We start from the raw sequence: 17765 nt of genomic DNA, 5'->3' as shown, positions 1-17765 counted from the left end.
ATAAACTCTTACGAGAAAATTCATCCACCAATTTTGGGATTATGGTAGTATAAGTTATGTAATAAAATTTCAACATCCTGCAATGAAAATGTATGTGTAAGTAATCGTTCGAAAAAAATTGTGCCTACCACTGCTAAAAATCCTTTGCACGTGCATTTTCATTGTAGAAGGATGAAATATTTTTTGAAAGCCTCACCTATCATAATCTGAAAATTGGTGGAAGGATTTTCTTATACCACAATACAAGATACTAAGAGTGATGTCGAGCCCAACATGAAATTCGCGGCAATAGTCTTTAATTCGATTATATGGTATCAATGATAATAATTTTTTTTTTATATTATGTCAATTGTGTACCAGAAAAAAATATTAATTTTCTGCTGAGAGTTATTGAAGTAAATATTTTGCCCGACTGAACGCTCTGTATTTCTCATGTCAATGTATGAGCGAAATAATTGGTGTTTTACTCTGAGACAGAAAATAATACGACCATTAATACGCTTATTTATGCACTGTGTACTTAAGGCAAAATTTTTCACTATTACTGTATACTCCTAGATTTTCATCCTCGCACGTCGAGCGCTGGCTTTCAAATGCCGCGCTTTATCTCAGAACCGAAAAGTATCAAGTCAACGCGCAAAAGACGCGGTCAAATGTGAAAGTCTGGTTATTCGTAACAAGATTGACTGAAGAGCTGAAGATTCAGCACATCAAGCGAGCTTCATTCTTCAAATACCGTTCACCAAATCGATGCGCAAATGGCGCGATTGATAAATTCGTCGTATCAACCGTCACGCAGAAAGCGTATCCGATGCCCGTGAATAATTTACGCGGAAAAAAGGCGTGCCGAATAATCTGTGAAAAAAACCTTAAATATCTAGAACTTCTGGAAAAATTCTCTAGAATCGCAATCGGCATCTGCGTCTTTTTCAAACTAATAAAATAATCACTTGATTTCACGCTCACTCTCACTTTGTGTACTATAGCTGGCTGCATGAACCGACTTAACAAACTTGCTAAGAACATAATTAAACAGTCCCCGAAAATCAGCAAACAAACAATAGAAAAATGACACTTCACACAGAGATGGGATCAAGATCACTAAGGTAAAGTTGCACAAGATAATAAAAACTCGAGGCACGAAGTTCACCTTCAATGTTTGGACACTGTTCTTATTTCAATAACTTCTTTTTTCCTTGTACTTATGTTACGATTTTTTAAAATTATTATAGAGTATTAGTTTCCCAGCAAACACTTATCAGATCACGTTACACAGATTATAAATAGTGCGAACTGAATTCTGAATTGTCGGTGCACTGGATTGTCGGTGCGCGTACTCTCGCTCCGAGTGTTCGAAAGCAAGTGGATTCCACCGGTGGCGCTCCGAAGTAAGTCTCGACCGGTTACCGGTAACAAACTGCGCAGCGCATGCGCAAAACGAATTCCGATGGGTACTGTCAAATTGCCGTTACCTGTGACGTCAGGCGTAGGTTTGAGCTCTATTGCTTTTCGGGCGGATTAATTACAACAAATAAGATCATGCTATTGACAATGTGTCTCTGTAAACGTTGCAACGTTTCATCGCCAAATTGGCACTGCAGGTCATGAGACTACAGACTAAATTAGGTTCATGCCGGGCACAGTTCTGCCAACGCTGCTTACACGAAGGACTAATCCTCCGTGGCTATACAGCGTTGGTGACATTTATGACAAAAAGGGGACCGCAGAAAGCAAATTCGTGGATGATGAAATGTCCGCTTACAGCATCCTTACAGCGTACTACTGGAGGTAGCTAACCATCCACCAACCTCGCGAAAAATGCGTCCAAAGTGAAGAGAGAAATATATATAAATATATTCGAGTTTCTCCGTCTCTCTCACCCTGCATTTGATCGGCTGAAAGGAAACATATTGACAAATCAAACGTAGAATGAGAGAGACAGATTATAACCAACATTTTATACTTCTCTGTCACTCCTCCACTACACTTTCTGTACACGTGAGTTACCTCTAGCAGTATATGCTCTGAGAATGTCCCTGATGATATGCCCTGATACTACCAACACCTTAGATGTGTGTATGCACTAAGCCTACCAGTGTCGATAGAAATTTACTTGCCTAGAATCAGCCACAATTTATAACTAATGTTCAAAAATGTTTCATTTCAAATTTAAAATTTTTAAGCCTACTTCACATGCCACTCGCCACATGGGTAACTACAAACATTAAGAATATTGATACTAGCAATATTTTCTAACCTGCTTCCACTTATTTCATGCTTCATAAGTAATACAGTTAAACTTACAGAACTTTGTGAAGTAATAAAATATTTCCAAATGATCCAACAGCTACTGTAAAGAGGTTTTACAGAAAAACCAATATTTTGTCCAGCGGTGATCAGTTTGAAGTGACCCTAGATCAGAGAAAACTAAAAACTCCAAAAGGGAAGGTGTTTGAAGTCAATAATAAACCTCTGGCTCTAGCTGTAGCCATGGAATGGGATAGCCAAGTCGATATAATTGACAGGTCTAACATGCATTTGGTTCGTTGAAGGAACGCAGCTTCAATAGCATAACAAACTTGTTAAGAATGGCCATTTTTGTTATTCATTTTCACACATGTTCCAATCAAGAATAATGTAATAATTTTTCAACAGACTGCTTTGGTCAGCACATCACTGGATAATCCACATAATCATACTAAATTGGATATGGTCAACTATATAGTTAATTATTTAGAGACAGATACTGTACTCTTTCAAACGAATGTAAGTCATTATATTTGATTCTATGGTGACATTTCATAGTAAAAGATCATATCATAGTAATTTGTCATAGACACGAGTATAATTGATGACTTATTACTTTCAGGATTCCGGTGATCTCTACAATTTTCAATTAAAGAAGTGGGACCCTGTAATTCAATGGTTTTGTGATCGTTATCAAGTTGATGTCACCAAAACATTGAGTATAAAAGCACCACTTGTATCTCCGCAAACAAAAGAAACATTAGCCAGGCACTTGTTATCCTACAATTTTAATGCAGTGCAAGGCGAGTGTCGTACCTTAATTTTCCACCACAATATTTGCATTAAATGAAAAGTACTTACCCGATTGGTATCGTCTTTATTTAGAATGTTATAATTGTTAATTTGTTTTTTTTTTTTATTTTCATATTGTGTAGACTTGTATTCATTCTTTGCTTTTTTATTTTAATGAGCTTGGCTGTGGCTGTTGACACATTATTGCAATAAACCATAGAATTGATCAATGGAATATTTTTCAGGATACACATATGCTGTTGATACATTGAAATCTGTTATTTTGGCACTGGCCACAGCTGAGAGAACTATTTCAGTTGAAACAGCAGTTTCTTTGGCTCGTTTGGAAGAGGAATACCAGGCAATAAATTCATTTACATTTGATCAATTAATTGTTTATGAAGTACAACCTACTATTACGATATAATTCATCCTTGTTCCTTTGTGCTAAAGACATGAGTACAAACTGACACTCACGCTATCCTTTATGGAACCGTCTTATAAATACTATTTGTTAGGAAACGTTAATTTTTGCATGTTTAGGTCTCGTTTTGGGGGAATGTCGAGTGGTCACACGAGCTTAACAAACAGGATTTACAATCGCGATTGTCAGCTGCGATGTTATTCGTCCACTTGAATTCATCTTGGACCACATCTAAACCAAAAAATGATGAGTTGAACAATTTATGAATGAAGACAAAATCTAGAAATCTACGCAAAACAATAATTGCTACATAAAATTAACATGTATGTATAATATAATTGCGTAATGGGTTTAGTATTTATTACTAATTATTTATTACCATTTTTAGTTTGTATCTATGAATTGTCAGGCTATAAATCTCTGTCTAGTTATATCTTTTGGCAGCAAGAGTTACGACAATGACTACATTGATGTTGGTTTAGAACAGTCTGGTCCTTCCCAATCCTTCGTGCAGACGCAACTGTAAATAAGAATTTTACAATGTCACTAATATACATGGAATGTATAAAATCATAAAAAATAAATAATACTTGTCAGAATTCAAGTAATCCCTGAGAATTACGGGAATTACCAAGAACACAATATGTGGGGCACTAACCAGTGGTCAAAAAAGTCTAAAATAATTCAGGGGTTACCTTTTTGACCACCAAAATACTATATTAAACTTCAAGCAAAATTGGAAATTGTGAGGATTAGCGGCAGGTCGAATTGACATAGAATTTCCCATATACAATTTGTTTCGTAACGAAAAATTAAAAGTTTTGATCTTTGGAGCATTTTCCATTGAATAAATTGTGGTAAAACTGATAACTAGTAAACCACCTGTACGTAGGTCCGTGATTTAAACACACCGCTCCATTTTTGCATGATCTGTGAGTGCACTCGTTACGATGACATTCTCCTATGCCTCTGCCAGTAGCAGAGTTGGTCTTTGCCACAGGGTATATTTTATTTTCAATGCGCAACTCCACGTCAAATATACAGCCAAAGAATCCAGTATGCAGAGGTAAATCATGAGGCAGTGTTTCAAAATTTTTGGTCCTATGGCCACCTGAAAAAATGCAATTCATTTGGGGGTAATAATTGGCACTATCATTGTTGCCAATTTCGATAAATCGATTGCACACGTATGTTAGTACGCTTCATCTACATCGGAAAGAATTTTTTGTTACTTACCAATCCAAAGAATTGGTGCAGCATCCAAAGTTGACATAGAACCTGCCGAACGACCAGTAACATTTCCAAGGCCATCAATAGACAGCCAAGCATCTTTGCCTTTCCTACCCACTCTAAGAGTGTGGGGTCGATGCATTTTTGTTGTTAGAGCGGTATTTGTGAATATCCTTCTTACTCCTAGAAGCATTAATAAATTATTTAAGAATATTTGTTATTTAAATTTTTTACCATCTCGAGCTTGTTAAAAAGATGTTACGTGCAGAGTACCTGAGCCTAAATCCCAAGTAAGCATGATGTAGCCACGTACATAAGTGATAGCAAGGTGGTCAGATAAATCACGATATGGACCACTTTGACCAATGTAAGCAATGAGGGATATTTGTTCAACAGATTGAGGTATAAATCTTAGTTTTAGTTCGAGACTTTCTTTTATAGATCCTATCAACCCATAAGCTATGTAGGAGGAAAGGCCCGGTGAAAAGACTGTAAAGGATGGCTGCACGATTATGATATCTATAAAATACAATCAAAATTAGATTTCAAATGCAGACGATAAAAATTATAGGTATTTGACAAGTACTTAAAATTGAACTTCACCTTCATCACAAAGCAGCCCATGAGTTCCTAGAGGACAAATGCACATGAATCCTGTCCCTGGAGAAGTGATGCAGGATGCTCCGTAGTGACATGGGTTATCGTCACACGCAGCTCTTTCACACACTTCTCCAGTATACCTAAGCGTTTAGCAATTAATACGGCTCATTATTACAAAATAGATTTTAAAAAATACCATTGAATTCATTTCAACTCAGATTTACCCAGCCATACAGTTGCAGGATATTTTGCCATCAGTTTCCTGGCAGGCTCCAAAATTTTTACAGGGGTTTGCAAGACACAGAAATGAAGTACATTCTTCAATTTGAAAACTATCGATTGCATCACGAATAAGATGTCTATGGATTTCGTTTATCTGGAAAATAAGAATTTGATCTTAGTGTAAAATGGAAATTTGAATGATTAAACTTTAGTACCTTTAGCATACTCATGCAGCCTATAAATCCTACAGCAACATGAGGAAAATAATGTGAAAATGCCAGTGGGATTCCCCCTAAATGCAGTTTAGCTTGCTGCGGTATGTCATCTTGAGTTGACACTACTTGTTCTCCGCTCATAGCCAGAGTATCATTTACAAAGAGCATTGCTGAGCACTTGTCGATGTTGGTGCTTTTCATATATTGGAATCTGTAAAGGAGATATTTTCTTATAATTTTCTCCAATGATCATGTCAAAGGATGTGTGGAATGAACGAAGCAGCTCATTACCTCATCTCAATGTCCACGTCATAACCATTATTAATTGGAGAATCAATTTCCCCCAAAAGCATTGTTTGTAAACCACAAGAAAACTGAAATTTCAACTGTCCGACTTCCATATGCAGCAATATATATCTATCATCATCAAAAAAAGCATGCACAAGTATCCCATTCTTAGATTGAGTTTTTAATCTGATGAATATTCGAACCTTCCCATCTTTATCCACAGCCAGGTATTGTCTAATGTAAGACTTTCCATTAAATGCAGCATTCAAAATGTCTGGACTAGGAATACAACCATCTGGATAGTTACAATTACACTGCAAATAAATTTGAACAAAATTGATGACGTATTTTTAAATGGTTGAAATTGTCTTTAATAATATTGATTATTTGAGATCACATATACCTCGGTTGCGCTATTCTGACATGTTATATTATGATCACATTGTTCTTGCGTGCAATTGTAAATTGTTAGTTGTCTCTCCGTACTGATAGATATCCCAGTTGGCGAACTCTGATTGAAAAAGGTTTCTGTGCCTAATGTGTAAGAATCTGTACTAGATCTTGAGAAGGGGAATGAGCTGTGGGTTTCTATTTTCTCCGAGGTCATGGTTGATAGTTGATCTACTAATTTTGTTGTTACACGAATTGGCTTCATTGTCATATTTACTGCTATTTGATTAGGCGTTTCTGTGGAAGAAGTGGTAATAATATTTTCATCAGTTGGAGTTGTTTCATCTGTGGTAGCAAAACTTGAATCCGTTTCCAAGCTTGGTGAAGTGGTGGACTTTTGAACAACTTGTTCATCAGTAACAGAACTAACTTCGCTGCTATTTGCAGTATATGTTATTAGGGGATGTGAATCCTCTGTTATAGGGGAAGACGAGAAGAGCGTTTTTATCGTAGTCCAAGCAAGTAAAAAATCTTCCCTCGTGGATGCAATTGTACTAGTGGGTACTACTGCTTTTGTTGAACTAAACAGCACTGTGCTTTCTACAGCCTCTTCAGTGTCAAGTTTAATCAATTTTGTAGATGTAACATCTGGAGTACTGTCAGATTTGGTACTATATGTGCTAGTAGCTTGAAATGGAATTAATGTTGCTGCAGATATGGTAGGTGTTCCCAATGATGAATAAGGAATTTCTTCTGAAGTCACCATAGAACTGTAATCAGCACAAGTTTGACCATAATAATTCAAAGGACAAGAACATGTAAAGCTATTGATCCCATCGATGCAAGTTCCTCCGTTGTTGCACATAGCAAATTTAGCCTCGCAATCGTCATATCTCAACTCACAAAGCGATCCATGATAGTCAGGAACACAATAGCAAACTGTTTGATTATCTTCCAGCAAACAAACAGCGTTGTTCTCACATACATTTACTTCACAAGGCACTATGGATTTGTCACAATTTTTACCAGTAAAACCTGCAGATGAGAAAGATTATTTTGAGCTTAGAACTAAATTTAAGTAATACATTAATTTTCGGAAGAATTTTTTTTTACCAAATAAACAGGCACATGTGTAAGTCGCTGGTATATTGATACAGAGTCCTCCATTTTCACAAGGTGAAGCGAGACACTCATCTATGTCTTTTTCACACAACTCTCCAGTCCATCCTAAAGATATAAAAATGTTAATAAGGTTTACATAGTTTATGAACATTACATTTATTATTCTGCTTGTCAAGTATTTTACTTGCCATCTGTACATTGACAGCTGAATAATAGTCCAGGACCTTCGATACATTCTCCAGAATTTTTGCAGATAGTGTTATTACAAACAGACGCATCAATTTCGCAATACTTCCCTGAAAATAATCAAATAATCAATCGTTTCTAAATAATCGTTTGGTGTTCGAACTACCTACCTGAATAACCATCTGGGCATTGACACATAAATCCATTAAAATTGATGCAAGTACCATTATTGAGACAGGGAGTGTATAAACACTCATCGAATCGTTCATCGCAATTTAAACCTGAAATAGCAAATATATTGTTACAGGTTTAATGAGTTTGCAGCAATATTGATCATCTACAGATTCCAATTCACCGGCATAATCCTAATAAACATATAATTGTTCATTGTACTGCACGTGCTCCTCACCTATGAATCCATCGGTACAGGTACAGTTGTAAGCAGCAACCGCATCACTGCAAATACCCCCATTGAGGCATGGATTTGACCAGCAGTCATCCCAGTTAATCTCACAATTTATTCCAGTATATCCATCGATGCAGTAGCATGAATATAAGCTACTACTAGAAATTACAGGTGCATATTCATAAAAGTTTACATGTGAAAGCTGGAAGGTACGAAATAACTTTACGATATTCATGAGTCATACCTGTTGTAATTATCAACACATATTCCATACATGCATGGATTACTGTTACATAGTGATTCCGAAGATATTGCAATAATACAGATGATAAATACTACTAATAGAGTTTGGTAGTTTTTATATAATCCAGTCGGGTTGCCTCTTCTGTAAATTGAAAACGAAATAAAATTATAATTAATAAAAATGATAATTAGTAACATGGTGGTTGTTATGATTATTGTTTTCTCATGAAAAAAGTCCTCATATTTGGTGTCAATTTGCATACCCAACTTCTAGATAATGCTAAATTCCCTTTAAAAAATAACATCTTTACACCACTACAATACTGTATACACAATGAAAAGAAATACAAGCAATTCACATTATGATAATGATTTGATAATAATTTCATTACTACAGACAAAATCTATTCAGCTAGATGAAGTACAATCGATAAAATTAATAATAATACAAAAGTAATTAGATGAGCGCTAATTAGAAAAAAATAATTAATCATGTTACCTGTTCATAATTTATCTTTAGAGAATCACAAGGTGTTGGAACACGTATTATTTGTACATTAGTTGGTAGCCTAAATTTTGTACAGTCCTTCGAATGCAAGTTGCTATAGCAACGTGTAAACAACACATTGCACGTCCGCGAGAGATCTAAGACGCGTGCGTAAAATGCGACTCAATGGTCTATACTCATACCAGCATAATTAATAAATGATCGTTCGATAAATTGGGTTTGCATCGAACACTAGACAAATAATGAATGACTATTTTCTTAAGTAATTATCCCATACGGGCTGTATTTGCAGGATCGCACATTTTTTCGCTTGCAGTAATGATGTAAATAATGGTACGTATGTACGGAAATTCTATTTATTTTTCGTAGCCTAAGCAGCAGACTTCAATAAAGGAACTTTGTATGATGAAAGTGTATTGATTAAACAAGAGGTATATAATGTGACACGATATTTCTCTTTGTTAACGAGTTTCTAATCCATTATGTTGAACATATATGTAATACATATATAAACATAACAATAATAGTATGTATATTAAATAGTTACTTCACTAATAATTGAATATTTAATATGAATTCCAGTAAAAAGAAATAATCTACAAACATCAGAATTCTGTAAGATGGTCGCGATAATTTTTAATTATTACTCCACGATCATTCAGGCCAATTTATTTTGGAATCGAATGTCCTATTTTTAAACATACTACAGGAGGCATTGGTGCAGTGCAATTTATACTCCCTTCAATGTGAACAGTACACTAGCTGAACGAAATTTCTAACTGATGACTAGCCACAAATGTAAGTAATATGTTACCAAAGTAAAAGTGAACAAGTGTTTAGATTTTACTAGCTAACGTAATTAGGTAATATGGTACATGTTGATACTCTTCACTAGACTCATAATAAATATGTAAATTATCTCGTATTACTGAGAGTTTACATTTTAATGCAGAAATAATATACTAAATTAGAAATTAATTTGCACCAGACCATGGAACAACAAGTGATCACAGATATGTTGAACCTTCATTTGGAAAGAAATAATCTTTCAAAGGATGGCTCAAGGAGTTGGTTTGTTGGGGGGTCTCTGTTAGGAGGACGAGGACTTTTTGCCACAACAGATATTGCAGTTGGAGAGCTTGTCTTTGTGGACGCCCCACTGGTAGTTGGGCCTAGAACACGAGATAAGCATTTGCCGCTCTGCATCGTGTGCTATAAGACCGGTTGTCCTCTGTTTCCTTGTGACAAGGGATGCAGCCTTCCAATTTGCTCCTCTGCCTGTGAACTCTCAGTTGAACACGATGCTGAATGCTCTCTCCTTCAAGCATGGAAACCCACTTGCGGTTCTTCTTGGTCTATTAACTTACTTAGAGCACTAGTTCCAATCAGAGCACTTCTATTAGACGAGCAACAGCGAGATCTACTTTACACTCTGCAGTGGCACTCCGGGCCTCAGCATGGTTCAGAGGTCAGGTCACCACTTGAGTGAAAAAAAGACACTGTATGTCAAATTAAAAATATGAAAGTCATTGTATGAATTTATATTTTCACAGATAGATCTTTTAAAGAGCAGTATAAAAATTCAAATGAATCAAATAGAGGAACAGTTCATGAGACGAGTGTGTGCAGTAATGGATACTAATTCGTTTGAAACAGCTGCAATAGTTGGGGAGTCTGTCACAAGCTTGCGAGGCTTATACCCAATGGGTGCTTTGCAGAATCATTGTTGTACACCCAATACTCGTCATTATTACGATTCTCAACAGAGATTATATGTAACAGCTGCTATTCCCATTAAGAAAAACGAGGAGATAACTATGACTTACACAGATTTGTTTTGGGATACAACGTTAAGAAGACGACATTTAGCTGCCACTAAACATTTCTTCTGCACATGCAGTAGATGCACTGATCCGCTAGTACTTAAATTTTGACTATGTGCCTCTAAATAATTTTAAATACTTATATAAAATTACAATATCTTCTATAACTTCTTAGGAAAATGGATCTTTGCTTGGAGCATTGCGTTGTGCTCGTAAGGAGTGTTCAGGAATTTTAGTCGCTGTTGAACCTTTAGATACTTCAACAGTGTGGGAGTGCAGAGAATGCGGATTACGCCTGAAAAACAGACAAGTATGTTACATACGTAAAACAGACAAGTATGTACTTATAAACTTCGTTTGATTTTTTCTTTTAGATTATTTCAATTCGATCAGCTTTGGGAAGTATAGTTGAAGAGATGATATACAAAAGTCCTAAGCAGATGTTGCGATTCATGAAAAGTGAACTGTCGGTCTTGGTACCTGCAACAAATTACGTTGCAGTTGATATGAAACTCAGAATAATATCTTGTCTTGGAAGAACCGAGAAGTTTTTGTGGGAAGGTAAATACAATTACTGTGCAAACTTGAAGGTTGTTGTGTATCTCTGTCGAATTGATTTACAGATTTGACAAAGGATGAGCTCAGCATCAAGGAAAAATACTGCAGGGATTTATTACGCTTGATTGAGACTTTAAAATGTGGCGAATGTAAGATGAAAGGTAGTTTAAGAAACATATATTTGCAATGTCGTCTCTCCATATCTTTTTTTGTGGCCACATTAATATTCAATAACTGCTCATTTTAGGCTTGATCTCTTATGAGTTGTATAGTACATTGATGGAGCTGAACAAACGCCAATTTAATGAAGAAACTAATATTGAGAAGTCTGAGTCACAGGTACAAAATTCTTAGACTTCTGTGAACAAATAATTATCATGAATATTGACTCTTTTACGTGACGTAGTTTCAGGTGAATGAAGAAAGTAAGAACCTGCTTGAGACTGCGATATTGATATTACAAAATGACTTAACTGCTCCCAAAGATTTGTTGTCTCTTGTTTCTGGTATGACAAAAAAATAAATATAAATTAATTATGAAGTTGTGAATATTAAATTCACATTCACATGCTTCGCCCGCATTTAAATTTAATGACCTATTCTAGAACCGAAGCTAATCTGACCCGCGGTTGAAAAAAATCAATCTTTGCATAGCTATGAACCATCGTCTCGACAATACAAATGTCTTGTGTGAATATGATCTCAATCGGTCGAGTCGTTCATAAGTTACACGATACAAAAAGGCGCACAAAAGAATTATATATATTAAGACCACGAATACGTACAATTTTCCCTAATATATTCTAAGTACTAAGTAACTATGCTTAGCAATGATACAAAGATAAAAATATTAACAATTGCAATGCATATGAGAAATGTCTATGTAACTTTTTGTAATAATATCTTTGCTTCTTCACATAAGCTCGTGCAAGGTTGCAGAGTTTCTTCATCATCGTCCTCATTTGCCTCAGCATAATTTCTGTAATTTGAAATAACCAAAATTAATTTTCATTACAATTGCGTGGCAAATATCAATTAATGACACATCATATTATTTCATCTTAATTATGGACAAGTCTATTATGTAAATGTAATCGAAAATTTCACCAATCTGGGTAATCTTTTCCAACGGTTCTCTAAATATGCATCTTTATTTTCTTTTGTACTCAATTTACCTGCATAGTAAATTTTCGCTGATTAATGAAGTTCTTGATGTCCGAGTCATAAATTGCTGCCTCATGATTGCAGTGTGTAGAAGGGCGACGTCATTCAGAAGAAATTTATCAGCATCTGAAAGTAGCGTGGAATTAAGAAGTAATTGAAGCTATTATAGTAAACACTAGTAATATGTAAAATATAGATTTACCATCTATGCAGTACTTCTTTGTTATGGATTCTACCATTTCCGCCCCTGCATATTTCATAGAGATACCAATGCGCTGGAATATAGCTTTACATTGCCAGCGACTTTGAGCAGTATTTTGATTCATGGTAAGAACTCGACGAGGCTGAGATTCTTTGACTAAACTTTCCCAATCTACACCCAAAGCATCTCCCAAGCCCTTGCCGCTTGTCTTAATATCCTCCTCAAGTTCTCCATCGGATATTTCTTCAAAGTCCATATTCTCAATATTTTCTTCTTCGATATTTCGGAATTCCATTTGTTCGTTTGTATCTTTTTCCTTGGTAAATATAGTCTCTTCTACAATTTCTTTTGGTGATAACTGTGAGGCTTCTGGAGTTTGTACAAGTACGTCTCGTTCATTAATCTCTGTACCTTTTTTAGGTAAGGGCAATTTTGGTGTCTCACTTTCTTCTTCTTCCATATTCAAAATATCATCAGGATCATCGCTGATATCACTCAAATCACTCTCCGTATGCAAAGTTTGGAGAGATTCATCCAAGCATGGACGTTTAGGTTCTGCAGCCAAAGGGGATTCTTTAACTTCCGATTTTTCGCGTTGTGGAATTCTTTTCTGAAAATTTTCAACAGATTTCTCTCTGCTCCTCCTGACCCTACCCTCCGCTAATTCCATCAATTTTTTATTTATCGGTTCTTCCTTCATGCTGCCATGTAAAGATCCTTGTTTTGACCCATGAGCAGAGCATTCATCTCTCAATTCCGGAGTGCTATAGGGTGGACGTCGTTTGCTTGAAACACAAACTTTTGATATAAAATATGGTACTATTATGCTTCTAAATTTTTCGAAATATTAATTATTATTATCAATACCTATGTAGTTCTCCTAAGTCTATTTCTTTGATTCTGTCATTTCTGTAGTGTCCTCGGTTGTGAGGTGGATTGTGGGGTGGATTGTGGGGCAAACTTTCCCATTTTCGGCCTTCATTCAACTTCCAATCAGGCATAGGGCTGTCATAGCGTGGAGCCCATTCTTCTTCATGAACCTCTGAATGTGGAGGACTTTCTCTATCCCACATCGGAGGTCGAGCCGCTCTCCATTCACGTTCCTCCCAGTCAGAAGTTTGGTAATTCCGGTCTCGACTACCATGCTCCATCTCATGATGGACATCCCAATTGTCATTACTACTTTCGTCTCTGTTATAAAAAAAAAAAAATGACGATTAAAAAAATTATTGGAAGATTTGTAAAGTTCAAATGAAGTTCTGTACACTACCAGACAGTTCTGATACAATCAATTTTTATGTAAACTAATATCAGTCTACACCATTAAAATGTAGAATGGACTGCGCACTTTCTATCCAAGCAATAGAAGTAATGTGTCTGCTACTGTATGAGAAAGATAAAATGTGATTATGACTATCCAGAGGTGTGGTTAACTAAGCACATTTTTATATAAAGACTGCTGCTTTTTGATATTTGCTGCACAGGCTTCAGGTTTGCATGCACAGTTCATCTTATATGTATATGGTCTATACCTGTTTACACTAGACCTCATTTTTTCACCCGAAAATATGGGCAGATGTGGATCCTCAAAAGGCCTTTCACTCTGCATAGCATAGCGTGATGGACGTTCATCTCTACCTCGTCTTTCTTCGAAAGGGCTGTTGTACCTTCTTGGTTCCATTGGTTTACGTCTTTCATCTTCATGAGGGTGGTGATCTCGATAATCAACTCTTGGAGGTTCCTCAGGCTCTTCCCAATGCTCAGGTGGCAATCGAGCATAGCCCCTATCGTAGTTTCTCTCTATTTCTAGGCTGCGTCTGGACCCATCTCTTCGTTCCGGTAGTCTGTCTATTTTTGATGGAATATGAGGTGGCTCCTTGCGCTCATGATCGGCTGGATGCCCTCTGTCAAACCTAGGATTGAATCTTCTATGCCTGTCCCGATCATAAAGATTTTCTCGTTCCATAACATGGTCACGAGCTCCTGTAGCTATGTTTTTGTCAACTACTCGATCAAGAGATCTTTCTCTTGGAAAACGCTCTTGTCTATCTCTCTCCACACCTTTGTGAGGCAGCATTTCTTTATCCAATGATCTGTCATAGCGAGCATCAAATCGTTGTAAAGCTCTGTCTCGATCTAAGGGTTTTTCTGACCTTTCTCGGTCTCTCTCACTCCGTCTATCCCTCTGTCCACTTTTGTCAAGCCCTCCATCTTTGAATCTATCCTTATCTCGACCATACCGACCATTCTTATCCATAGGATTAATAGCAGTTGTTGCCATGAGTGGTGGTATATCTCTTTCTCGAACTTTAACTGCATCTTTTTCACGATCTCGTTCTCTTTGTCTATCTCGACACCTTTCCTGTACTTCTTCTCGTTCTTTTTCTCGCTGAGAATCACGCTGATCTCTGCCTAATCTTGAATGACTTCTATCATCCCTTAAGTTGTGCTCCTTATCTCTACGTTCCTTGCTACGCTGCCGATTGCGTTCACTGACATAATTTTTCTCCTCGATGTCTCGAACCGCATTCTTACGATGGGAGTCTTCTTGGCTAGACGAAGGCTTTGATTTGGATGGATCATTTTTACGAATATCGTCTTTGTCTTTATTTCGATCTCCTTTGTATGAGTCACGTTCTTTTTTATCTATCTCTCTGGATCTTCCAGAAGATGTTTTACTCTCTTGGTGACGAAGTGGAGTTACCTCTCGTTTAGACCTCAATGGTTTCTCTGGAGTTCGACTGCGCCTCGATTTAGTATTAGAAAAATCTTTAGGATACTGGTATTTAGATTTCTCAATAGGTGGGGTTCTAGAACGTCTTTCTTTATCTTTTACTCTCTGTTTTGATTTCTCATCAGTTTTTACACGATCTTCCACAATGCGACTTTTATTTTTATCAGACTCTTTTGATTTATCAGTAGCCTTATTCTTCACTATATCTTTCAATGAAGGCTCATCTTCTCTAATTTTTTTATGATGCTTATCTTTTTCCACTTCCCTACTCCTTGGTTTTGGGGATTCACTCCGGTTTCGCTCCTTTACTTTACTGGAGGAAGCATGTGCTGACATGGTTGGTGATTTAACCTTGGTAGAAGAATGCTTTCTGGATGAAGAAATAGCAACTTTCTTAGCTGCTTTTACAACTGGTTCTTTTTTGCTCAACACTTCAATCTTGCGTTTCTTTTTTACGATAAGTTTTTCATTCTTCGTTCCCAGTCTTTTAAGCTTAAGCCTGTTGAAAAAATTAAAAATAACAAACATTATATAGCTCAAGTTAAAATGCCAGATGTTGTACTTACTTCTTTTTTCGTTCCTTATCTTCATCATAATCTGAAGATGCACTGTGATGTCGTTTAGACTTGACCTTCTTGACTTTCTTGCGAGAATCCGAAGTGGAGCTAGATGAGGAATCATCACTACTAGAGCTACTGCTGCTGCTGGATGTGCTAGAGCTGTGTGAACTAGATGATGAACTCATAGCTTTTTTTTTGTGTTTTGTTGTCTTTTCCTTGCCATGAATTTCCTTGTCTTTCTTCATTTGTAATTCTAATTCTCTTTGTAAGAGCTGAAGTCTTCTTTCTAAAGCTTTTTCGTCTTCGTATTCCAGATCTGTCTGGTTCCACTCTTCCAAATTAAGATCAGGACTATGAGACGTCTTTTTTACAATTTTTGATGTGACTCGCTTGAATGGATCTTCGCTAGGCTATTGTAAAAGTCAACGGTAGGTAATTCGTCATAACGCAATTTATTAATTATATTTAAAAATACTTGGGATTAATTCCAAAACCACTTGAAGGATAGAAAAAAAACTTGTTAGTATAATCATCGAAACTGATGGAGGAATTTCAATTTGATAAATCTCTCAATTAGAAATACTTGCAAATATAGAAGACAACTTTGAATCAAAGGCACTTACCACAGTTGCACTAGTAAGAGCATTATCTTTCTTCACACGTTTTGATGGGCTGATCAGTGTGTGCGTGATTGCGTACCTAGTACAAATAAATGTTAATGTGCCAATTGTTTCATAGAAGACTTTGAAATTGATTTTTAACTGGAAGATCATGAATAAGTTTCATGACATTTGACAAAAATATTGACAATTGTAACGACGTGTTACTGATAAAGAGTGGTAGATCGAATTTCAGGACAATTATTTATGGTGCTGTATATGGTCACTAATTGTCATGTTGCAAATAATCAACATACTTGCAACTTTTGCCGTACGAACAACTGCCATTCAGAGCCCAATTTCTACAGTAATCGGAATTGTTTTGGCCGGTGGAAGTTGCTGGTGGTTTGGTACCCAACCTCTCAAATACGCTAGGTCGTCGAGAGTCTGTGTTACATTTCGAAGGGTCAACTGTTATTTTTCTTATGTTTGGTTTTGACATATTATCACCATAAAACGATTTTAAATTGATACTGGAAGCACATAACTGCGGTATGCAAAATCCCACTTTGCTATCTTCTATCACAAAAACAAACTCAATGGATACCTACGATCCGGTACAATCACCATACAAAATTAGTTAATCTAAAATCGCAGGGTCGAGCCCCATGAAGAGTGTTAAGCTCGTGGATTAATTATTTCATTTATAATGGCAGTGAGGCCATCTCTCGGTAGTTGGAAAAGGTTATGTCTGTGATGTCACATCCCCGAATGCAGAAGTTTCCTCAACGGGAGATTAAGAAAAAACCCGGTAGCCTGGCAAGAAAAGAGACTCCCGAACGCTTAAAGACGATTACCCCTACTGATTAGTGATTAGTGATAACCCCTCGACAAATTCTTGTAACCAACACCGGCGCGTAAATGGGCCTTGGGCCATAAGAAGCCGTGTTCAGGATAGTTATCCGGTAGCTTCTTTATCGGCACTAACCGTTTAACACGCAATCCGATAAGCACATAAGACCACATTAGGGTATACCGTCTTTAACAGTCTTCAGTCAACTTAAGCCAACGCCATGGAGTTTCAAGTGTTTATATCAGTGTGATCGTTACTGTATTAACACGCTCACAGAGAAGCCACGCCAAATTAAAGTTACGTGATCGACCGTCAGACTACAACGTCACACTAGAGTCATCATGAAGTTATAGTATTTCTACCATCTCTACTATTTTCTATTATTCGTGTTTGAAGGAG

At 36.6% G+C, this 17765-nt stretch overlaps 4 protein-coding genes across 9 annotated transcripts; 2 read left to right on the top strand and 2 right to left on the bottom strand.

Annotated features, from left to right (window-relative positions):
• The first annotated feature begins 1504 nt into the window (after positions 1–1504).
• Positions 1505–4067, top strand: LOC107226202 (ATP synthase mitochondrial F1 complex assembly factor 2). Of its 4 annotated transcripts, none has more exons than XR_006902936.1 (7): positions 1505–1788; positions 2348–2541; positions 2656–2766; positions 2870–3050; positions 3285–3400; positions 3583–3786; positions 3908–4067. XR_006902936.1 is itself a non-coding variant. In XM_046732013.1 (6 exons), exons 1-6 carry the CDS (start codon positions 1605–1607, stop codon positions 3727–3729), a joined length of 933 nt encoding a protein of 310 aa, XP_046587969.1. In that variant the 5' UTR covers positions 1505–1604; the 3' UTR covers positions 3730–4067. The 4 variants fall into 4 exon arrangements, 2 of the variants coding, with proteins under 2 accessions (XP_046587969.1, XP_015522421.2); XR_006902935.1 differs by having other exon boundaries at positions 3892–4067; XM_046732013.1 differs by having other exon boundaries at positions 3583–4067.
• On the bottom strand, positions 3292–9145 carry LOC107226171 (protein eyes shut). The gene is made up of 16 exons (XM_046732009.1): positions 8865–9145; positions 8367–8507; positions 8126–8280; positions 7887–7997; positions 7719–7826; positions 7522–7635; positions 6422–7443; positions 6022–6332; positions 5731–5941; positions 5518–5669; positions 5297–5433; positions 4967–5212; positions 4700–4876; positions 4346–4574; positions 3843–3983; positions 3292–3694 (listed from the first exon to the last, which is right to left on the bottom strand). Exons 1-15 carry the CDS (start codon positions 8870–8872, stop codon positions 3926–3928), a joined length of 3180 nt encoding a protein of 1059 aa, XP_046587965.1. The 5' UTR covers positions 8873–9145; the 3' UTR covers positions 3292–3694; positions 3843–3925.
• LOC107226172 (SET domain-containing protein SmydA-8-like) lies at positions 9052–11877 on the top strand. Of its 3 annotated transcripts, none has more exons than XM_015666883.2 (9): positions 9052–9206; positions 9456–9671; positions 9862–10341; positions 10427–10792; positions 10872–11006; positions 11071–11257; positions 11320–11415; positions 11502–11593; positions 11667–11877. In XM_015666883.2, exons 3-9 carry the CDS (start codon positions 9865–9867, stop codon positions 11775–11777), a joined length of 1464 nt encoding a protein of 487 aa, XP_015522369.1. In that variant the 5' UTR covers positions 9052–9206; positions 9456–9671; positions 9862–9864; the 3' UTR covers positions 11778–11877. The 3 variants fall into 3 exon arrangements, with proteins under 3 accessions (XP_015522369.1, XP_046587966.1, XP_046587967.1); XM_046732010.1 differs by having other exon boundaries at positions 9054–9206; positions 11661–11877; XM_046732011.1 differs by lacking the exon at positions 9052–9206 and adding an exon at positions 9262–9304 and having other exon boundaries at positions 11661–11877.
• Positions 11288–17382, bottom strand: LOC107226199 (zinc finger CCCH domain-containing protein 13). The gene is made up of 8 exons (XM_015666932.2): positions 16831–17382; positions 16538–16613; positions 15921–16324; positions 14153–15853; positions 13488–13811; positions 12621–13405; positions 12430–12544; positions 11288–12233 (listed from the first exon to the last, which is right to left on the bottom strand). Exons 1-8 carry the CDS (start codon positions 17013–17015, stop codon positions 12134–12136), a joined length of 3690 nt encoding a protein of 1229 aa, XP_015522418.1. The 5' UTR covers positions 17016–17382; the 3' UTR covers positions 11288–12133.
• Positions 17383–17765: the final 383 nt, after the last annotated feature.

The sequence above is a fragment of the Neodiprion lecontei genome, chromosome 2 (genome assembly GCF_021901455.1).
Source record: "Neodiprion lecontei isolate iyNeoLeco1 chromosome 2, iyNeoLeco1.1, whole genome shotgun sequence".
Taxonomy (NCBI): domain Eukaryota; kingdom Metazoa; phylum Arthropoda; class Insecta; order Hymenoptera; family Diprionidae; genus Neodiprion; species Neodiprion lecontei.
The sequence above is the reverse complement of the archived record's forward strand: the minus strand, read 5'-3'. Positions and strand labels throughout refer to the sequence as shown.